At 35.3% G+C, this 24,329-nt stretch overlaps 2 protein-coding genes across 2 annotated transcripts; one reads left to right on the top strand and one right to left on the bottom strand.

Annotated features, from left to right (window-relative positions):
* Window positions 1–1,257: 1,257 nt before the first annotated feature.
* Window positions 1,258–4,237, top strand: LOC135138279 (NFX1-type zinc finger-containing protein 1-like). The gene is made up of 5 exons (XM_064068219.1): window positions 1,258–1,362; window positions 1,415–2,767; window positions 3,133–3,660; window positions 3,708–3,943; window positions 3,994–4,237. Exons 2-5 carry the CDS (start codon window positions 1,451–1,453, stop codon window positions 4,187–4,189), a joined length of 2,277 nt encoding a protein of 758 aa, XP_063924289.1. The 5' UTR covers window positions 1,258–1,362; window positions 1,415–1,450; the 3' UTR covers window positions 4,190–4,237.
* Window positions 4,238–11,191: 6,954 nt separating this feature from the next.
* LOC135137975 (troponin C, isoallergen Bla g 6.0201-like) lies at window positions 11,192–12,082 on the bottom strand. Its single transcript, XM_064067777.1, has 6 exons — window positions 12,003–12,082; window positions 11,921–11,948; window positions 11,683–11,826; window positions 11,515–11,634; window positions 11,329–11,460; window positions 11,192–11,280 (listed from the first exon to the last, which is right to left on the bottom strand). Exons 1-6 carry the CDS (start codon window positions 12,003–12,005, stop codon window positions 11,246–11,248), a joined length of 462 nt encoding a protein of 153 aa, XP_063923847.1. The 5' UTR covers window positions 12,006–12,082; the 3' UTR covers window positions 11,192–11,245.
* Between the last annotated feature and the right edge of the window lie 12,247 nt (window positions 12,083–24,329).

Raw genomic sequence — 24,329 nt, 5'->3', positions numbered from 1 at the left:
TGCAACCAGTAATACAAGCACGTACTAAGCTAATAAACTATTATTCAGTGCATGATGCGCTCACATAGAAATTTGGTTTGTGTAAAAGGATTGGTTAATTTATTTAACTCTTGTTAATAACAACTGTTGACTTTAAAATCATTATGTCGGAGACGGTAAGATTAACTTTTCTTTAAACATTTTTTTTTACTGCAATATTATTTTTTTGCACTTGGGATATCTAATAAACACCAACGAAAAACTCATATTTGGAAGTATGACAGTTTTCTAACAGAAGACTGACCTTTGGTATCTATCAGATTTCAGTGGCCCATTTAGTCGTCGTGCAGTGAATAGTAAATAAAAGATTTTAACAGTACGTTATAAGTTATAAGTGCAGTTTTCCAAAAAAAAAAACCGTGACAAGCAACGTCAAAAATGTCAGCACAGCAGTATGTAACAGTATGTCATCGTAATCACTGACGTGTTTAACGCGTAATAATAATGTCTTTTACTTACGGCTTGAAGTTTAACTATAATTTTCCTTTTTATCAAAATACTTATACGATATTAGGCTGATAAATAACTTATTGTCAAGGTGCTGGTAAATTACTATATATTGGTGAAATAATTCACTCTAAACTGCTACTTGTATTCTTGTAACATCATACATATTATTTTAACTCTCAAATTTTGTTTAACTCGTACTTCTGTTTTTATTAGATAGAAGTTGCTTTTCAAACCCTTTGAGTTCCAAACAGAGTCGATCAGATGAGAGGGAAACAGTAAGCTTTGTTAATTATATTTCCAGAATCTATCAATTAAATAAATGTGTCATCGCTGTTTCACACATTTCTACTATGGATTAGAGTCGTTGATTGTTGTATAACCGACATTTTAAATTGAAATTTATAAATAAGTATAATACAAATCAAATCTGCAAGTTGTTATTTTTCCTTTTCTCTGAAATTCAATAAGTAACCGATGCATGTTAAGGCGTATTGCAGAAAAACTACATTTAATAATAATTGTTTGAGATGATGTCAGAACTTTTTGGTGGGGATAAATACACTTATTACTTCCTGTAGCTATCAATGAAACTATAAAAGTAGTAAAATAGTGATGACCTTAACTGAAAAAAAAGTTTATCATGGAAGAAGAGAAACAATTTTAGCAGAAATCTCTCCAGAAACTGTCAGTCACCATTCATCTTGCAAAAAACGACCGTGACCGTATTTTTATACACTTCCATTCATTAAGTACCAAACGTCAATCATGACATTTAACCAAACATTTTTATTTTTTTTTTTATAACCTCGAAAATCTACCGATTAAGTAATCCGTGTTATGATTATCATGAAAGTTTAAAATTGCGTCGTTTAGGTAAGCTAAATCAGTAAAATTCTACAACGCATTGAACAATTTATTCTTTTAGTGTAACAAATAAAACACCGATCCTTGAGTATACACCATGGTGATCCAAATCCAACCACCCCCGAATAACTTCCGCCACGTAAATATTTACCCGACACAAGATGAAATATTGGGTGCTCGCAATTTTTTTCGAAAAAACATAATCGAAGGCAGTTTTGAAAGCGTCGAGCAATACTTGGATATTCAGTTCAGACTGTTACGAGAGGATTTTGTGGCTAATGTAAGGGAAGCTATCGACAACTATCAGGCAGGTGAGGCCACGAAGAGCATAGAAATTTACGAGAACGTAAGAATATTCAGAGACAGAAATAAATACAATGAAGAGTGCCTTAAAATCGCGGCTGCTTGTCAGAGTGACGACAAGAAATTTATGAATGGCTCACTTTTACTTTTTACCAAAAATAGTTTTAATGATTTGTTTCTGGCAAAGGTCGTGCAAAGAAACACTGACAACGAGGAAGTAGTGATTGATTTAATCGATGTAAATAATTATAATATTAATCTGAATCAAAGATATACAATGGCGGAATGTAGTCAATACTTTGACCCGTACTTTCAAGTTTTAAATGCTCTCCAAAACATCTCCATACACAATTTTCCTTTGGAAAAGTACATTGTTCACGTAGACGCCAGTTCGATATATATGCCTACGTACCTGCTCTATTCAGGCTCTAATTTCGAGATTGACGGTTTACGCATCCCCCCGGAATCGCTTCCCAGGATCACCCACAACTTGTTGAATTTAAATAGCGCACAGTTTGAGGCATATAAAGCCGCTTTGACGCAAGAATTCGTTGTCATACAAGGCCCTCCAGGCACCGGCAAAACCCACTTAGGGGTCAAAATCGCCCAAACTCTCATTGAGAATTCACACTTTTGGTACAGAAAGACGCCACTGTTGGTGATTTCTCATAAAAACGACGCCCTCGATCAGTTTCTGGAGGGGTTAATACCAATCACGGACAGGTTGACGCGGGTGGGGAGCCAATCAAAAAGCGAGAAATTGAGGGAGTTCAACTTAAACCAAGAGAAAAATAAAGACGGGTATACTTTTAAAAGACGCCCTAAAGAAGAGTATTTGAAGGTTATGCAAAATTCCTTGGTTGTTGGTATGACGACCAGTATAGCCGCTCGCTGGAAAGATTATTTAGATAAGCTGAAGTGTCCAATTGTGATAGTTGAAGAGGCTGCTGAGGTCTTGGAGGCTCATGTTGTTGCGGCTCTTACTAATAGTTGTCAACATTTGATACTGATGGGGGATCATCAGCAGCTGCAGCCTATTTCCGCTGATTACAACATTGGGAAGAATTATCACCTTGGGATAAGTTTATTCGAGCGGATGGTTAGGAATAAGGTACCTAATTGCTTTAGAGCATCTACATTCTTTGAATAACAATAACAGTACTTCATTTGCAAACTTTCAGGATAAATTTTAATTAACGATGTGTCATGCCTACTGTAACCTTAAAATATTTCCGAGATTTTAAAGTATTGGGTTTTATTTACGCTTTCAAAGTTCAATTGTGAAATGTTATAATTTTTATTTCATAAAATCTGGATGTCTGGTGAAAAATTAATTCGGATTCATAAACCACAAATACTTAGCGTCAACGCTGATACAGCATTATTTAGTTCCAAGCTAAATGATGCTCTATCCACAGCACGCGCGATTTAACAATACCTCTTCGTTTGACGATAATCAAACATTATTACACCCAGATACAACACTATCAACTGAAAATGCAGCATCGAATGCGCCCCGAAATATCCGGCCTTCTTAAAATGAAAATCTACCCATACCTCGAAGACCACGAATCCGTAAAAGGCCGCCCCGCGATACTAGGCGTCGACAAGAACGTTTTTTTCATCGACCATCAACACCCAGAAGAAACTTGCAACGTCACAACGAAAAAGAATACTTTCGAAGCTCGGTTTCTAGTTTCCTTCGCCAGATACTTAATTTTGAACGGATACACATCCAGTGATATTGTAATTCTGGCAACGTATGCTGGCCAGCTTCAAGAACTAGAAAGTTTGACTCAGAAAGAACAGTTCTTGAAAGATGTCAAAGTTTCCACTCTAGACGGTTTCCAAGGACAAGAAGCCAACATTGTCCTTCTCTCTTTAGTGCGAAGCCAAGGGATTGGTTTTTTGGCGAAGCAGAATAGAGTTTGCGTGGCTTTGTCTAGAGCTAAAAGTGGCTTCTACATCATGGGTAATATGGATTTGCTGTCTCGAACGTCCAAAGTAAGACAATATTTTGAAATTTTGTGACATCACGGTAGAGATTTTAGCTTTGGAATGGCGTGAAGAGGTGTCTAGAACAGCAGAAGGCAATCGGGAAGAAGTTGTCGCTTCGGTGTCAAAACCATAAGGTTGTTACTCAAGTGGAATCGTTGGATGATTTTTGGAGGGTGCAAAATGGCGGTTGTGGCAGAAAATGCGAAACTGGCTTAACGTGTGGTCATATATGCTCTTTGTTGTGTCATAACAAGAATATGAAACACAAATGTGAAAAGGGTTGTCCTGGGTATGTTGATATTTAGTTCAGGGTTTGATAATTTCATTGTGTACTTTAAGGGTTACTGCGGCGAGAGATACAATTACAACGTATCCGAATCTTTGGAGTAGGGTTGGTGACAATTTAGACAATTGGACCTTATCGAATCCAGACGTTGCCAGTACATTGCTTGAGATGATACAGGAGGTACTTCAACGCATTTGGGACAGTTTTCTAAGACGCGTGGCTTTAATTTTTCGTAAATTTTATAGTTGATATTTTATTTTTGTTATGTTAAATAAATATATACAAATGTGACGATGACTTTTGATTTTATTTTGATAAAAGTTGCCCTTTAAAGGAATTAGGTCTGCGTAAAGGTTCACCATGATGGAACCGAAAGTTTGACCTACTTCAGTTGGAGCTTACAAGACTTTTCATTAGATGAAGGAACACTGCTTTGGTCGCAAGGCTGAAGAGAGTATCCTGGAAGAACCTTTCACATCAGAAGTGGTAGATTTACAACCACCTTAGAAGAGTTTGTAGAATTCCGGCTGCAGACAATGTTTCCAGGTAGTAAAAGATTACCTGTCATTTCAAAAGGGACGTGGCCCATCTGAAGGGCTGCGTGCTGCAAAGGTCACAGAAGCAAAACTGGAATCTCCGGGAGTAGACGGGATCTATCCCACCTTCCCGCAGAGGGGAATGAGCAGGTTTTATTAGCTACATATCGAGCACTTGGTGAAAACTTGAAGTTATTTTTATACCAAAACCAAGAAGATAAGGTTAATTCGTTTAGACCAATCAATCAGCTTGTTGCCTTAAATTGACATGTGAGAAAAGAATTGAAGAGCCCGCGAAAAATTCGAAAATTTGGTCTTGGCTGTGATCGTTAAACAAAATGGAATATACGTTGTTTTTTTTTAAATGCCGGAATGCAAGTGGTGGACCCCAATGTTGGAAAAGTACCGCTAAATAAAACACAAAATATATGGAGGACACAAAATCATTTATTCCTCCACTGACAAAAAAAAAAAGAAAAAAAAAAGCTGAAATCAAATTAAACGTTCTGAATCAATGCAAATATTTGATAAATCCCGCCAGCTCTACCAGGAACCGCGCCCTCCGCTTTCTGCCACGTGTTTCTGTGTTATTTACCTCAATTCCATTTAAATGTTCACTTTCTACCACTCTGATGTTGAAGTACAACTGAACAAGTGTTAAAGTTTTAAAAAGAGCAATGAACAACATTTAAATTTGCTATAGACTCTTGTGAAATTTTAAACAGTAAAGAATTTTTATCTGAGATTAAGATTGGACATCAGGCAGTTTATGTGATGGAAATATTAATCAATAAAATATTCACATGGAAAAAAAGACTAGCAAAATTATAGAGCAAAGAAAATTACTGAGAGAAAAAATCACACATGAGGTTAATATTTACCACACTTTATTAACGATTCTAACAAAGAATTTACGTGATATTAAATTATGCACAACTTATCAACGACCCAAACAAAGAATTTACATGACGTTAAATTATGTCACGCTTTATCAACATGCAAACAAAGAATTTACATGAGGCTAAATGATGCCAAACAAAAAAAAACACATGATAAACACAAAATGACCTTCCTCGTTGCGAGAAAATATGTCTCGATGGTGCAATTTCCATCGTCGCGAGAAAATGTCTCGGCGATGCGATGATGATATGCCTAAGGGGAAAATTTTAATCCTCCTGTACCTCAGTCTACGATACTATGAATTCTACTGCACTTTCACGGTTCTTTTCCCAGAGTGGGACAACGTTAGATTGATTTAACTGCCGTAAATGAACTATTAGCAATCTTGTGTAAGGAATTAAGTAGTGTTTTAATGTAAGACAAGTAGAAGCATCCAGAACCCTTATTTATAATTTGATAAAGAAATAATGAGTCTTGACTAAGTGAATTTCATGAAATCTCCTAGCAACTGCTCTATCTAAGCAAACTCCTGAGTATTAAATTGTGTTAGAACCAGTTAACGACTAAAATCCTGACATGAACTGTAAATGTTCAAACAATGAATCAACATTACACCACGTGTAATATAATAAAATTCGCATATTTCCGATCAGAAAACGCTGTTGGGGAAACTGTGACGTCGTGGCTTAATTTCGTTAAACAAAGGCTTCCTCCCTTTTTTTAACTACCAAACCAAGTAAACTTAACCTAACCAGCTTACCGCGTGCTTCCGCTCATGCACACCAAACAATAGTGACGCGCCACCTACCCTCTACCAAACAAGTAAACTTCACTACCAACCCTATCACTAGATACTACCAAGAAATTCCCTAGGAAAGACTAAACTTGCACATGGCCTATGTTTAACGATTTTCTTGATTTGATTTTTTTTATAATTCAAATTATTCAAATGCGATTTCTCGCCGCTGTTCTTTTTCATCAGCGCGAAATTTTAATTCAAATTTGGTCACCACCAAAAAAGAAATTCCTGGGGGCTTTCACTACATCCGAACCAACATGCCTATATCGAAGAAGACCCACGGAAACGGGACTGGGTTGTGGAGAACAAGTGCTCCTCCCTAGGAATGTTCTTGACGAAACGACCTTCAAAAGTGTAGAACTAGCCATAATGTAGACCCTACCCTGAGCAAGTGGGTGACTAGTATGCTACGAAATAGGGAAGCATTGAGTAATGTCGAGTAATGTCATCCAGATTGAGGCTCTTGTGGACAGTACCTTTTCCTGTATTATGGGACACTGTTGTCAATAGTTTGAAAGGACGGCTCAATAATTCTGACTATCACACATTTGGATGCGCAGATGAGCTAGTCATTTTGCTAACGGGGAAAAATGCAGTCACATGGTTGAGAAAGGTGAGAAGACGTAACTAGTCCTGTTCACAAAGAAAAGGAAAATTGACATACTACCGATGACAAAAATGTTTGGTACAAGGCTTCAACTTTCGGCCGTGGCCAAATACCTGGGAGGTTTATTGCACTGGCGGCTAAATTAGAAGAAGCACGTAGATGGGAAAGTGGAAAACGCATGCTCGGTTTTCTGGCAATGTAGGTTGGTTCGAAGGTACTGGGGTTTTAGCCCTATAAGATCGTCCTCTGGATCTACATGGCCATAGTTAGACCGATGTTGTTTAGTCTGGTGGCCTGAAATTTGAACATGTTCAGAGGATGGTGTGTCTCAGTGCTACAGGAGCAATGAAAAGTACTCCCACAGTGGCTCTGGAAACACTTATTTGCTTCGAACATATTAACTTTTATATAGAGCAAGCGGCAATGAGGACGCCTCTGGGACCGAATGGGCACAAACAAAATATATGATATCACTGGCCGCACCGATTTTTGTATGGTCACCAAAAAGTAGACAGTCTTACTTAATTGAATTCCTTGAACACAATGGTGACATTGGAACTTGCGTAACACCCCCAGTTTATGAGGTATAGAAAAATTCAAGATACATATATTTTGGCACTAAGTATTTGCGAATCCAAGGTATGTAGTTCTGGTCGGAGCCATTTCGCAAAGAAGGTATTTCTCGCCTTCATTATTTCTGAAGTTCAGTTATTTTTATTCCTATGGCGTCTTGTCGCAACTATTGTGATATTAATCCAAACTGTTTTTGGCATGTTTGTGCTCATTACAGGTTGAAAATGCAACAGAGAACCTTTACACCTACTATCATTTCCTGTCATGGAGCAGGAAGAATCTTTTGTATCTCATTATATATATGCCCTTCATGTGACTTAGGGTTGAGGCTCTGGTTAAACGGACACCGTAAATCCAAACCCTTTGGCATTTCCATGCTCTGATCTAAATCAAGAAATCATATTATTGATAGCTACTTTTGTTTGACCAATGCTACCGGTTATTCCCCTATAAAAAAGGAACAATTCATTATGCGGACGTATCTTTTTAGTGACATTGTACCTGTACCTGTGTGTCCCTCTTGTGATACTTTGTCCTTTATGACGGAAACAGAGGTTGGGGAAACTCTTGTGGGTGACGATGATACGTATCGAGGTAGTCAATGTCACAGTGCATCGCAGTCGTCACATGCCATTCGTTAAATTTTGTACGCAAACGGAAAATATCACTGTTTGTACCGATGTCCCTGATTTATCTGAGTTAAGTACCTAGTATTCCAACTGCCCATGAATGAATGCTTATTGTTTCCAGGGCATACGACGCGCCATGTACTGAAACACTCGCATCAATAAACTGCGGCCTACGTCCATCCCCGCAAATAAGGTACCTGGGTAAACACCTAGTCCATAACAGAGGAAATCTAGGAGTACGGGTAAACCTTCACGCAAAGTCGACCCGCCATCCCATTTGCGCCCCGCATGACCCCACTCGTTTATTGCGGTTAGACTTTTGGAGATATCAGGTGGAAACACACTATTATAATTGCAAGGGAGCAAAACGAACAAAACTAAATTATGCCACACTCTGTCAACAATTCAAACAAAGAATTTACATGATGTTAAATTATGCCACACTTTATCAATGGTTCAAGTGACTGGTTACTTAAAAAATTAGCTTTGAGAGTTTATATCGTGCACTGTCCCCAGCTTATCCCAAACAAACACATGATAAATAAACAAAAAAATGCAAATCTCGTCGCGGTGATGTAATCTTCCTCGTTGCGAGAATACGTCTCCATGATATCCGGATGATAACTACCTAAGAAAAAAATTCAATCTCCTCGTCCCTCAGTGCACGATATTATGAATTCTTCCACACTTTTCACGGTCCTTTTTCTCAAAGTGGAAGAACGTTAGGTTAATTTAACTGCCGTAAACGAACTATTAGCAATCTTGTGTGCAGAATTAAGAAGTCTTATAATGTAACATTTAAGTAACTGTAAGCACCCAGAAACCATATTTATAACTTGATAAAGAAAAGAATAGGGCCTGAATAAGTGAATTTCATAAAATCTACCAGCAAGTGCTTTACCTGAACAACCTCATGACTGTTAAATTGTGTTAGAACCGGTAACGATTAAAATCCTAACATGAACTGTGAATTTACAAACAATGCACCGAATTTGCACCACGTGTTAGCATATTTCCGATTAGAAAAACAGCAAGAATTAGTTACGCTTGTTGGGGAAACTGTGGTGTCGCCATCGATATGATTAATTTTAGTTAAACAAAGGCTTTCCCCTTTTTACTTCCCGAGCGTAAGCAAAGGAAGTATTGTAATCGAGTCCGTCGGCCGACTCTGTACTTTTACGTTTTCTCGATCTTTCATGACCCCTAGAAGACGAAGAAATAGGTCTCCCATTTCCGTCTGTCTGTCCGTCTGTCTGTCCGTCTGTCTGTCCGTCTGTCCGTCTGTCCGTCTGTCCGTCCGTCTGTCTGCCGTCCCGGATTTTTATTAGACAGATAAACTCCGAAAGTACAGGACCGATTATTGTGAAATTTTGTAATTATATTAGGCATATCATGTAGATGGTAAAACGCTAACCAAAATTTGTCTAATCATCCCCACCACTAATGTGCTGACGTCACTTCAAAATTGTACATAGTAAAGGGGTTTTAAATTGTATAAAATAATATAGTTCTAAACATATAGTTTACGACTCCGAATTGAGTTTTTACCCCAAACGTCCAGATTTTTGGAAAAAAAAATCAAAATTATAAAACAACATTTTGCAATTTAATTTTGAATCTGCTAATCCGAATGTTTTGAAATGTTTCAGATGTTTTAAGGCTATAAAGAGCATCATAAATCTTTACTCAAAATATATTTGGTTATCCCCTCCAAAAACTTGTTGACGTCAGCTCAAAAGTTTGCCAAATAAATCCTATGTAAAATGTATAAAATATGATGAGTCTGTGGTTGTGATATATCACTCCATTCATATTTTTTGGATTTGCATATACAGGCTGACTCAAAAAAATTAATGAATGCGTAAATTTATTTTATTGATTTACTCAGGAACTACAAAACCGAATGCTTTGAAATCTTGAAGGTGTTTTAAGGTTATAAAGAGCATAATAAATTTTTAGTCAAAATATATTTGGTTATCTTGAGTCTGTACTTGTAATTTATCATTCCATTCATATTTTTTGAATTTGCATACACCGGGTGACTCAAAAAAAATAATGAAATCTACTACGAAAAAAAACATAACAGACATGCAGTCGTCACGTTTTCGACAGCGGGGGAAGTACTGTCTAAACTCTTTAGACCAATTTTTTTAACTACCAAACCAACTGAACTTAATCTAGCTACCTTAACGCGTGGTTTCACTCACACCAAAAAAAACAACAGTGACGCATCTTAGTCCTCTACCAAGCAAGTCAACTTCACTACCAAACCTCTCACCAGATTACTACCAACAACTTCCCTAGAAGAGCTACCAACTACCAGAAAAAGAAGTAAACTTGCACATGATTACCTATGTTTTTCATTAAATTTCTTTTCAAAGGCGATTTCGTACTGTTGTTTTGTTCGAGCGCGAAATTTTAATTCAAATTTGGACACCACCATAATATATTTATTAAGACAATTAAAAGAACGGGTTCCACAAGAAACTATGCTGTTTGCTATGCTACTTTGCATTATTTCAGTTCATCCTATGCGATGGTATTATAGCTTGGGGTGAGTAAGGAAGTGAGGAAGATTAAACAGCTGAGCACATTCTTTGTGAGTGTCCGGCACTAGCTTCCGACAAGAAATCTATGCTACGGAAATGATCTGTCTAATAATATCGTCAATAGACAGACGTCAACAAACGGACAAAAACCAGAGACGCTCATTTTCGTAGCCTACAAACTGTAACGCCTGGACAAAACAGTTTTGCTGCACTGGTAAAAAAACTACAAAATATAATATCTCATAACAGTGGGGTACTAAAAGTGGAACACGGACACTGTACTTGTTTCAGTGTGTAAAAATAGATAATGTGTAAAGTAGTAATGTGTTAACTAGCTATGAATGGCTGTCAGAACATTAACTATGTTGAGACGGTTACTGACCAGCATTGTTTATCAAGTAAATAAGTAGTTTACGACTTTGTGTATTTAAAACAAACTGTGGACGGTAAACATCTCCATTCATTAACCAAAATTCCCCACTTTTTAATTAATTGTCGTGCTTTTTCACAAAATCGGCCTATTTTTAAAAACACTTTTTATTTTTGTTTAACTGTCTGCCAACCCACAGTATTTATGAATTAATGTTTTGTTGGCAAAACCCGACAAATGCAAGCAGCAGTTGCCAGGAGGTGTAGGAGGAACAATTACTGTCTACAATAAAAGATAAGAGATTTATTATTTACATATTTTGAAACTTAAAAATAATTTAACTTAATCATCTCCACCTGTCATCACTTCCATGAATTCTGCAAAATCGTAAAATTAGTCTTTTCTTAAAAGATCAAGAAACTTACCATCATAGTCAACGGTCCCGGAACCGTCAGTATCGATTTCAGTTATGATTCCATCGAGCTCTTCGTTGCTGAGGTTGCTGTCTAACTCTCGGAGGATTTCTTTGAGGGTGGCAGTAGTGATGTAACCGTTACCTAACAGAGACGGCAAAATGTAACAAGTTAATTTGGAGAGTTGTAGGAACTCACCTTCTTTGTCATAAAGACGGAATGCTTCTTTTAATTCTGATTGCATAGCTTCAGCATCTTCTTCTGCCATGAATTTGGAAGCGAGGGTAATGAATTCCTCGAATTCCAGTTCACCGGAACCTGGAATCATTTCGTTGTAGATTGAACCAAAGAGGATTTTTTAGTTACCATCGGCATCTACTTCTGCGATAATTTCAGCCAACATCTTTTCCGTCGTGTGAATGCCCAACATGCCCAAGATGGTACCAACCATGACGGTGCCGATGCTTCCCTTCTTTTCGACATCGAAGGTGTCGAAGGCTTTTTTCAGAACTAAGCAAAGAAAAAAAAGAGTGTAGTTACATTAAATTTTGGATCCAGTTTGTAGTTAGGATTATCAGTAAAAATATAGGAGTGAAGCACTTACGGTTGATTTGGTCCTTTGGAAGTTCATCCTGCAGACAAAAAAAATCACCTATTGACACGAAAGCCACACTCTAAACACTTACCATGGTGAATGGAGTGATACTTTGATGCAAAACGCAAGAAATGCGAAATACGCGAAAAGCTCACTTTTATAAAAGTTTGTACACTGCAGAAAGTGGGGTCAACTTTATATTTTTTCGGAAGCAGCTGTTCCAGTTTTAATTAATCGTAAAACATAAAACAGGCTCGGACTGGCATAAAATTAGAAGTGTGAGGCGTGCTTTTTTAAGAACTGATGGTTATGATGTGATACAAAGCAGACATTGAAGCACCGAAGTGCCTGATTCAGACGGATGTAGTTGTATTTATTGTTATAGGTCGTAAATACGTAAATTTGTATGTAACTCGTTCGGAATGTCTCCGGTTTCTGTTCTGAGTTTGTGTTTTTTTAGAATAATTTCACTTTTTTCTTTGATATTTCGATGTGTATGGTTGTTGTGAGTGACACCTCACCCTTACGTTTTTTAACATGTAGGGGTTATCATTAAAAAATAGAATGGGCAAAATCAATTTTATAAATTTTGGAAAGTTTGTGATACAAAATTTTTAAAAGTAAGTGTTTTAAATTTGGAGACAATTGCGGTTATTTTAAAGTAATTTTTGTAGGTCAGATGAGAAGAAATATCCTGTTTAAATGCGTGTTAATATCACGTAATTGTTACAGATGTGAATTTCAACTTAGGTTGTGTGATTTCATAGGATATTTCGCAAAATATATTTCCTTCTTATTATGTCATGCCAGGTGGTTTTGTGTGTCCTATAAATATTTTCGTCTAAAGATAAATTAGTAAATAAAATAGTTTCAACACATCATTTTGTTACTCAAAAGTGATATGCTTCCGGCGGTAGTTTAAATTTAGCATCAAAGACCATAATGTCTGTCGGATATATGGTTTTAGGCTAGTTAAGTGTGGCAATCGAACGTCTGGATTCAAGTTTAAATGAACAAGTTAGCCTAATCTTTAGAATTAGTAAATTAAAAGTTTTTCTCAGATCTTAAGAAAAGTTCAGTTCTTGGCTCCACTAGTGGTTTAAGAACCTCATTTACATAATTTGTATTCCCCGAGGAAGCTAAGGACGTATTGTAGTAGAGTCCATCCGACGACTAAACTACAGCACGAAAAATAAGTCTTCCGTTTTTTATGAAACGCCGTTGGATACTTGGGTTGAAATTTTTACAAAAAAGTTGGTTTCAGCTTATTTAGAAATAACTTGTCTGTAGTTCTGTTATCGAGGACTCGATTTTTTATTGATACAAAACCATTATTCTAAGAAACCATAAACTCAGAACAGGAAGTGTAGACGGCCGACGGTCACAATTTACAACTGTTTCTGCTTTTTTCATCACTTTTTTTGAATGCAAAAAATATGTCTCAGCATTTTCTAATTAAAGAAAAAACGAGATTTTCTTAATAGAGAAAAATAACTCTAATGATTTAAAGTACAGATATGTATCTACAGGTAAGCCAGTGACAGTCTAAAAAAATTGCTCGAAGATAATTTCGACAGAACTTCCCTGTCCTTTGAAATAAATCCAATGTTTTCGAAAAATTATAAAATTTGATTATGCGAATTTTATTTTTTTTATGAGAACGAAAAGATATGTGTGTAAGGTTAAAGGAAATGTAAAGAACCGTTCCAAATGAGTTTATCCTTAAATAATTTACTCATTTATTAATTTTTATGAGTCACCCTTCATAAGAAATTTAAATTTTTTTAATGCAATGATAAATCATCATATTTTGCACATTTTTGATAGGACTTATTTGGCAAAATTTTGAGATGACGTCATTAATTTTTTGGGAGGAGATAAACGAATAAATTTGGCTTAACAGTTTATCATGATTACGATAATCTTAAAATATTTACAAGATTTCAGAGCAATCGGCTGTGTAGTTTCAAAATTATATGGCAAAGTATTGTTATTCAGTTTTTAATTTTTTTCAAAAAATCTTGCATGTATACGGTGAAAATTCGACACCGATTCATACACCACAAGTGCAGGAGAATCGTATTTTATAAAATTAAAACAATTTTTTATTATAAATTTTGGAGATAACGTCATCTCATTGGTGGTGGGGATGATTAACCAAATTTTAGCTAGTGTTTAACTATCTACATGATATACCTAATATATATACAAAATGTGACAACAATCGGTCCAGTAGTTTCGGAGATTACTTGTCTAATAAAAATGGATACAGACACGAGACAGACAGACAGACAGACAGACAGACAGACGGAAACGGGGGACCTACTTTTTCAGACTAGAGAGATCATGAAACGTCGAGAAATAGGACGCCCGAAGGACCCTATTACAATACTTCCTTAGCTCCTTCTTAAAAAAAAATCCGATTAATAAAGATTTAGTGACAGAGAATTTGGTATGTGGGTCTCGTTTGATAAATAATACATTCAAAATCGTTGAAAGCGTAAATTATGTAATTGTAAAATTAAACGTTTACGTACTTTCATTGCATACCGTCGATGAAAGTCCAGAGAAAAACCGATTAACTGTTTTGTACAAAAATAGGTACAATTTGATCCGTTTCGTTGAATTTTATTCATACCAGTGAATAACTTCCAGTAATTTTTACTTTAAATCGTTAAGAACTAAAAATGTGGTTGGTAACACTGCTGTGTGCTTTTAATTAATGAAATATTAAATTGCTTCTTGTATTCTGTACAAATAAGTCTAAAAATACATACGTGATATGTATGGAAGTAAGATAAGACTGGTTTTGGAAAATGATTTATCCTCTGGGAAAAGAGGGGGCGGGTGGGCGGGCCTAGTATTTGTTATGAGAAAACTGATTTTGCCCTTAATCTTGTAAAAACTTGTAAAATTTATAGGTGTTAAATTGCAAATTTCTTAAAATAACATACAAGGGATTTTCTTTCAAATTCTTTCAAAAAATAAAACACCACTAGTCCCATAGATTTTTTGATCTTTTTCAAAAACAAAACCTCGACACTAGGAACTTTGAGATTCTTTCAAATACTTTCCTGAAGGACCAGAAATCCAGAAGGTCCTTTTAATTTTTTTCAAAAATCATACACCAGACGCCCAAACCTTCTATTAAGATCTTAAAAAAAAGAACACTAGGACACTTCCGGATTCTTTCAAATTCTTTAGAAAAACACTGGAGATCATCTAGGTTTTTTTTTCAAAGCAGAACACCCGGGACCCTTCATTTTTAAATTTCTTAAAATAAGATACAAGGGACACTTTTTCAAATTCCTTGTGGTCCCATTAATTTTTTATCTTGTTCAAAAATCAAACATCAACACTAGGAACTTTGGAATTAATAAATAAAATAAACTGACACATTCATTAATTTTTTTGAGCCACCTGTATAAACAAATCTAAAAAATATGAATGCAATGATAAATCACAAGTAAAAACCCATCATATTTTGGACTTTTCGGGTAGATGTAGGTATTTAACTCGTTGCTATGGAGATTTGCAATTTAACAAGTATTTACAAGATAAATAGGGGCAAAATCAGTTTTATCTTAACAAATACTAGAACCATCCACCCGTCCCCTATTTTCCCAGGGGATATGTCATTTGACGAAACAAGTCTTATAAGTACTAGTCCCGCCCACCCACCCTATACTTTCTTAGATGGTATGTTATTTGCCAAAATCAGTGTTATCTTACCAAGTACTAGCCCCGCCCATCCACCCTCTATTTTCTCAGAAGGTTTGGCGTCTGCCAAAATCAGTCTTATCTTAGCAAGTATTAGCCCCGCCCACCCGCCCTCTATTTTCTCAGAATATATGACGTCCGCCAAAATCAGTCTTATCTTAACAAGTACTAGCCCCGCCCGCCCACCCTTTATTTTCTCAGAGGATATGGCGTCTGCCAAAATCACTCTTATTTTAGCAAGTACTAGCCCCGTCCACCCGCCCTCTATTTTCTCAGAAGGTATGGCGTCTCCCAAAATCAGTCTTATATTGCAAGTACTAGTCCCGCCCACCCGATCTTTATTTTCTTAAAGGGTATTACTTGCTAGTATTTGCCAAAATAAGTCTTATTTTGGCAAATGACATCCTCTGAGAAAATAGGGGACGGGTGGGCGGGGCTACTACCTGTTAAGATAAAACTAATTTTGGAAAATGAAAGCTTCTAAGAGACGAGAGGGTATGTCATTTGCCAAAATAGATCTTACCTCAGCAGCTACTAGCCCCGTCCACCCACCCTATCTTTTCTTAATGGGTATGTAATTTGCCAAAATCAGTATTATCTTAGCAAATCCTAACCCCGCCCACCCGCGGTTAATTTTCGTAGAGGCTAGCACATTTAACAAAACCAGTTTCATCTTAGCAAGTATTAGCCCAGCCCACCCGCCCTGTCTTTTCTTAGAAGCTATCTCATTTGCCAAAGTCAGTCTTATCTTATTAGTTGCTATCCCCACCCACCCACCCTCTCTTTTCTTAGAAGGTATGTTATTTGCCAAAATCAGTTTTATCATAGGAAGTACTACTACTACTACTACGATATATTTGGAATAGTCTCAACTAACAAAATGTTAAGGTGACGTCATCAAATTTTAGGAAAGGTTGAACAGATAAATGTTAATTCGCGATTTTTCTTGTATACTATTTCATTAAACCGTATGCAAAATTTCAGACAAATCTGTTATATAGTTTCCAAAATAAACTATAAAAATAAAGGTTATATTGTGACGTTATCAAATTTTAGGTGGGGAGGAAAAGACAAGTTTTAGTGAGTGTTTTACCAACCGCATGGTGATCTTAAAGTGCACCTAGAATTTCAGGGTAATAAGTTCGGTAGTTTTTGATATCAATACTGTGAAGTGTCTAGGAAACATTAATTAGAATATTTTCCAAGTTTACATTTTGAGAATTTAGAGAATTAACAGGAATTCCATCGCCAAATATCTGATTATTATCAAAGCGATTTTTTATTTACTGAGCGTAAGCTAAGGAAGTATTGTAACAGGGTCCACCCGACGAATGGCTAGTTTCATGTTTTTTCGACCTTCCATGAATCGTAAAATATGCAAAAGTAGGTCTTCCGTTTCCGTTTGTCTGTCCATTATGTCGAATTTTATTAGACAGAATCTCCCAAACTACCAGATCGATTCTTGTCAAATTTTAAAATTAGGTTAGGAATATCGTGGAAGTCCCCACCAACAATTTGATGACGTCATCTCAAGATATTGCATAGTTCATTTTTGATTTATTTTTTAAATCGATGAAAAATTTTGGCTTGACGAACATACTATACTGTAGATTTAAGCAGCGATGCAAGTTACTGATATTCTATTAATAGAAATAATATCTTTCGGACATCAGAAGTTCGAGTTGCGTGTAAAACATTCACGCACCTGTACCTTAAATCTTTTGTCCTTGTGGATAAATAGTAGTAATTTGCACCTTAATGGGAATATTGTCTTGCATAGTTTAAAATTACGCAAAGATAACAGCACTATTTTTATATTTCCACGTGTATATTAGTAGTAGTGAATATTTTCAAGGATCGCTATAGCGTTACATTTAAATTCGCATTATATGTAAATTTAACCAACAAAAAAAGCTGTTTTTGACATAATTTCTATTTGTAATTCAAAGTTTTATTGTCAAGTTATTCATTGTTTTTTTGTTACGTTGTTTAATTTTACTATTTTAATATTAAATTAATTTTGTACTGGTTGAATTAACTCCGTTAAGCTTTCTCCCATTTACGCTCCTTCCTTACTAAAACGAAGTCGTTTCGTCTGGCTAATCAACATCGCCTTTTTTTCACATGGCCTTTCTCGCTTTCGTATCAAATGCAAACCAGCCTGAGTCCCTCCCTGAGATTTTGGTGGAAAACAATGCGAGCAATTTATTAAGACAATTTATCACATATACTGGTGTAGAACACATGTATTCCTCCAAAGCTTTATACCTGCTTTCGTTCTTGGCCGGACTCCAGGCACTAACCCAATCAGATAATACGTTTATTTAAAATTTTAACCTACTATAAAGTACTCGTAAATGTTAATGTACTTAGTTTCTATAGTGATTCCACAATCAGGTTCAGACGCCTCGCCCTTGAGGTTATTTATTTCTGTTTACAACGCTTATTTTCTTGCAGGTATTGTAGGAAAATTTTTCTTTCATAGTTTATTAAGTCGTAGATTAAAAATAACGGATAGATGGCACAGATATGTTATTTATTAATAAATAGAGAGTTTTGGTTATTTCCAGTTTTCGTCATTAGGGACGACCTACGTGGATCAGATTTGGTGTTACGATTAGAAAATCGACTAAAAATAAATAAAAAAAAATTGTGGCTGGATTGACAAATGGGACATTACTAAGCGGAAGTTTTAAAGGAGGCAATTTTCGAGGTTACCACTCCAAAATATCTATTTTTTAAGGTAATAATGTTTATTTTCAAAATGATTTATTATTATCTAAACTTGACCTCAAAAAAAGAGTATAAAAATAAAAACATATAATTGGCATCGGAAACTCGGTATTATTTCATTATTCCATAATTTTATTTTGTAATTAAAATGTGCTTGTACAAAAAATAGTCTGGATAACTGACCTGCCTAACTTTTAATTAAAATTAAGAAATTAACGATTTTTTTGTTGCTGTGGTTTTTGGTTCCAATTTTTTTTTTTTTTCAAAATTTGAGGTGTCAAAGTTAAGTATGTCCTCACAGGCAGGTTTCCCCTATGTTTGCAATGTCGAAAACGCAACTTTTCCGTGAATATGGTAAAACAAGCGAGCTAATATTAATTTGTTAATTAGCGGTTTAAAATCAAGGAAATGATTTGCATAGCAAGTAAATAAATGTCAATGTTAACTAATTAGATTCAGTGTCAATGCACTCTCAACGCAAACACGAATTTATCACACAGGTTAAGAGGTCTCAATAAATAAAGATGTTTATTTTTTCCTGAGCTCAGTGATGGAAAAACAAAAAAATAAATAAAATTCCTCTTTTAATAAGATTTCTCTAACTCTGCGTAGTGTAACATAATGAACCAGATAAAAAAAAATGATATTTTTCTTAATTTAAAAATTCAACAAACCCTTGTTTATATGTTGTCTAGTTTGTAAATAATTTCTAAACCATTATGATGCCAGGTGCCGCTATTTTATAAATAAAATATTTTCTCAAAATTAAAAATAATTATTATTATTTTTAACAAACACAACGAGTGAAGACAGATTGTCGTCACTACCCATCTATCATTTCGGTTGAAAATGTATTGCAAACTGTGCCAAGTTATCAATTCTAAGAAAAAAAAACTCCATTTAAGCAACACCCATGAATGCCAACTGAAAAAAATCAAGGATAAACAAATCCTCATTTTTTTTCTGGATACGTCCACACGTAGGTGTACTCTGTGAATTTTGTGTCTGGCTACTTGGTGAAAACTCGTTAGACAAGTGTAGGTAGGGAATTAGAGAAAACAAATAATTTAACCGTTGCCAGGTTTATTAATGAAACCTTAACACATTTTGTTTGCCTCATCAAGTTCCAACAAACAATGTTGTTTTGATGGTTAGCGGTGCGAGAAAGGCGGTACAGAATTTAAAAATACTTTTCCTAGTTTAATTATAATTTAATCAACATGTTGGGCACAGGGTTTTAGTCGAGTAGCTGAAGCTAGAAGGTCTGTTGGTAACTAAATGTCAAAACATTTTTCTTACACACTATTCTGAGTGACGACTATTATATGACCAAAAAAAAAATTTGTCAAGCTTTGGAAACATGTCAAGCTTTTTATTTTACTCTAGTTCTTTTGACATACGTCAATAATATTTTACATCAAATTTGTATAAGTAATGACGTCATCAATGATTTTTTTAAATAGGAAGGTATAATTTTGATTGCATTATTTGCTGAAGCTTATTTTTCTGCACATGAAAATGTAGTTTGACGTAGGAGTTGCATAACAAAAAAACTGGTCGAACATTATTTCCACAGAACTTTCCTGGCTTCTGAAGTACCGTCCAACAAATACGGTTTATTTGAAAAATGATAAAATCTGATTTTGGGGGAATTTTACTTTTTCGTGATAACCTCTATGGAGTACAAACAATATGGAAGGTACTAATCACAGTGTAAAAAAAAAGGGTTCCATCTTCTTAAAAAAAGACAGTTAAGAGCCCCGAGAAGATTAAATATTCTTAAAAAAGACACTTGGGCCCCCAGAGAAGGTTTCGCCTTTTTTAAGCTAGTAGGGACCCCCGAGAAGGTTTCGCTTTCTTAAAAAAAAATATTTGAGGGCTTCAGGAAGGTTTTACATTTTTTAAAAAGACTGTCCGGACTCCCGAGAAGGTATCACATTCTTAAAAAAATTGATCGAAAGTTATTTCGATTGAACTTCCCTTGCTCCTGAAGCACAATGAAACATCCAGCATTTTTGAGTTGAGTTTTTTCTTTACACAATTTTGTGACGACGTCATCAACATTTTTGCAAGAACACATATATTAACTTGGATTGGTGCAGTGTAATACTAAAAATAACAGTATTGTATTCCCAAAATTTTATGGGAAAATGGAGTGAGCCGTTCCTGATTTAATCAAGAAAATAAACTAACACATTCATTTTTTTTGAGCCACCTATATAAGGAAATCTAAAAAATATTAATGCAATGATAACTCACAAATAAAAACTCATTATATTTTGCACATTGCGGGTAGATTTAGGAATTTAACTCGTTATTGTGGAAATTTGCACTTAAACACCTTCAAATTTCACAAGTTTTTACAAGTAATAGGGGCAAAATCAGTTTTATCTTAACAAATACTAGGAACGCCCACCGCCCCCTATTTTCCCAGAGGATATGTGATTTTCCAAAATCAGTCTTATTTTACAAAGCACTAGCCCCGTCCACCCACCCCCTATTTTCTCAGAGGATATGTCATTTGCCAAAATAAGACTTATGCTAGCAAGTACTAGCCTCGCCCACTCGTTATTTATTTTCTCAGAAGGTAGTACTAGCTAAGATAAGTCTTATTTTAGCAAATGACATATCTTCTGAGAAAATAGGGGCAAAATCAGGTTTATCTTAACAAATACCAGGACCGCCCACCCGCCCCCTATTTTTGCAGAGGATACGTCATTTGCCAAAATCAGTCTTATTTTATCAAGTACTAGCCCCGCCCACCCGGCCTCTATTTTCTCAGAGGATATGTCATTTGCCAAAATAAGGCTCATGTTAGCAAGTACTAGCCTCACCCATCCGTTCTTTATTTTCTCAGAGGGTAGTACTTGCTAGCACTTACTAAGATAAGTCTTATTTTGGCAAATGACAAACTCTGAGAAAATAGGGGCCACTTGATATATTAAGAATGATTTTGCCCCAATTAAACTTGTATAAACTTGTTAAATTTAAAAGGTGTTAAATTGTATATTTTCATAGTAAGGAGTTAAATTACTAAATCTGATTGGATATTTATTTTTTAACAACTCCACAGCACTTCCCTGGGTTTTGAAGTACCGTCCAACAAATACGGTTTATCTGAAAAATGATAAAATCCGATTGTGGGGGAATTTTATTTTCGTGATAACCTCTATAGAGTAAAAACAATATGGAAGGTACTAATCACAGTGTAATAGAAAAAAATAAGGGTCCATCTTCTTAAAAAAGGACAGTTGGGGGCCCGGAAACGATTAAATATTCTTAAAAAAAGACACTTGGGCCCCCCGAGAAGGTTTCGCATTCTTAAAAAAAAACATTGAGGGGCCTCGAGAAGGCTTTATATGTTTAAAAAAGACAATCGGGACTCCCGAGAAGGTATCACATTCTTAAAAAAATTGATCGAAAGTTATTTCGATTGAACTTCCCTTGCTCCTGAAGCACAATGAAACATCCAGCATTTTTGAGTTGAGTTTTTTCTTTACACAATTTTGTGACGACGTCATCAACATTTTTGCAAGAACACATATATTAACTTGGATTGGTGCAGTGTAATACTAAAAATAACAGTATTGTATTCCCAAAATTTTATGGGAAAATGGAGTGAGCCGTTCCTGATTTATTCAAGAAAATAAACTGACATATTAATTTTCTTTGAGCCACCTGTATAAACAAATCTAAAAAATATGAATGCAATAATAACTCACAAATAAAAACTCATAATATTTTGCACATTTCGGGTAGATTTAGGAATTTAACTCGTTATTATGGAAATTTGCACTTAAACACCTTTAAATTTCATAAGTTTTTACAAGTAGTAATAGGGGCAAAATCAGTTTTATCTTAACAAATACAAGGAACGCCCACCCGCCCTCTATTTTCCCAGAGGATATGTAATTTTCCAAAATCAGTCTTATTTTACGAAGCACTAGCCCCGTCCACCCACCCCCTATTTTCTCAGAGGATATGTCATTTGCCAAAATAAGACTTATGCTAGCAAGTACTAGCCCCGCCCACTCGTTATTTATTTTCTCAGAAGGTAGTACTTGCTAGTTCTTGCTAAGATAAGTCTTATTTTGGCAAATGACATACCTTCTGAGAAAATAGAGGGCGGGTGGGCGGGCCTAATACTTGCTAAGATAAGACTGGTTTTGACTAATGCCATACCCTCTGAGAAAATGGGGGCGGGTGGGGCCAGCACTTGTTAAGATAAGACTGATTTTGCCCCAATTATACTTGTAAAAACTTGTTAAAATTAAAAGGTGTTAAATTGCATATTTCCAAAGTAACGAGTTAAATTCCTAAATCTGATTGACTATTTATGTTTTAACAACGCAGTGATTAATTTTTCTGAGACACCCTGTATAAGCAAATTCAAAAAATGTTAATTATATATTAAAAATAAATCACAAGTATAGACTCATCATATTTTGCACATTTCGGGTAGATTTGGGAATTTAACTCGATACTATGGAAATTTGCAATCTAACACCTTTAAATTTCACAAATTTTTACAAGATTAGTAGGGGCAAAATCAGTTTTATCTTAACAAATACTAGGCCCGCCCACCCGCCCCCTATTTTCGCAGAGGATACGTCATTTGCCAAAATCAATCTTATTTTGTCAAGTACTAGCCCCGCCCACCCTGCCCCTATTTTCTCAGAGGATATGTCATTTGCCAAAATCAGACTCATGTTAGCAAGTACTAGCCTCGTCCATCCGTTCATGATTTTCTCAGAGGGTAGTACTTGCTAGCACTTGCTAAGATAAGTCTTATTTTGGCAAATGACCTAAACTCTGAGAATATAGGGGGCACTTGCTAAATTAAGACTGATTTTGCCCCAATTAAACTTGTAATAACTCGTTAAATTTAAAAAGTGTTAAATTCTATATTTTCATAGTAACGAGTTAAATTCCTAAATCTGATTGGCTATTTATGTTTCAACAACTCAGTTATTGATTTTTCTGAGACAGCCTGTATAAGCAAATTCAAAAAATATTAATTATATATTAGAAATAAAGCACAAGTATAGACTCATCATTAGGGTGATTAAAAAAAAAAATATATTTTTTTTTTCGTGCAAAGAGGTTCAAAAGTTTCTTTTCAACGTAAAAAAATACCAGTTAAAATTTGAGCTCTTAATATTAACATTAAGACCGTCCGCATCGCGTTTTTCTATTTCCCATAAGAATAACATGGGAAAATTTTTGTTTGCACCTTCTGATTTTTATTGCTAGCCCGTCGTGTGTCGTGAAAAAAATTCAATCACATATTTTTATAGAGAATTGAACGCTCTACAAAAAGTGTCTCCTATGATTGTGCGAGAAACCTGATAGTTGAAGAGTTATTTTAGGCTAAAGTTAAATTTATCCAAATTTTGACGTTTTTGATGCATTACAATAAATTTGATGGTCTTATTGGAATAAATCACCACAAAAATTTATACACATTTTAAATTTAGTTTTTTAAACAGTAATTGTTTATAATTTTATGCTATAATAAGGCCAGTAAAACTCTTTCCGAACATTTTCAGCATCAGTGGGTTAAAAAATCATAGTCAGGTTTCTCGCAAAATCATAGGAGACACTTTTTGTAGAGCGTTCAATTCTCTATAAAAATATGTGATTGAATTTTTTTCACGACACACGACGGGCTAGCAATAAAAATCAGAAGGTGCAAACAAAAATTTTCCCATGTTATTCTTATGGGAAATAGAAAAACGCGATGCGGACGGTCTTAATATTAATATTAAGAGCTCAACTTTTAACTGGTATTTTTTTACGTTGAAAAGAAACTTTTGAACCTCTTTGACACGAAAAAAAAAATTATTTTTTTTTTTTGAATCACCCTACTCATCATATTTTGCACATTTCGGGTAGATTTAGGAATCTAACTCGATACTATGGAAATTTGCAATCTAACACCTTTAAATTTCACAACCTTTTACGA

The sequence above is a fragment of the Zophobas morio genome, unplaced genomic scaffold (assembly GCF_036711695.1).
Source record: "Zophobas morio isolate AGI-343-1 ecotype UQ-CSIRO unplaced genomic scaffold, CSIRO_AGI_Zmor_V1 ptg000030l, whole genome shotgun sequence".
Classification (NCBI taxonomy): Eukaryota; Metazoa; Arthropoda; class Insecta; order Coleoptera; family Tenebrionidae; genus Zophobas; species Zophobas morio.
The sequence above is the reverse complement of the archived record's forward strand: the minus strand, read 5'-3'. Positions and strand labels throughout refer to the sequence as shown.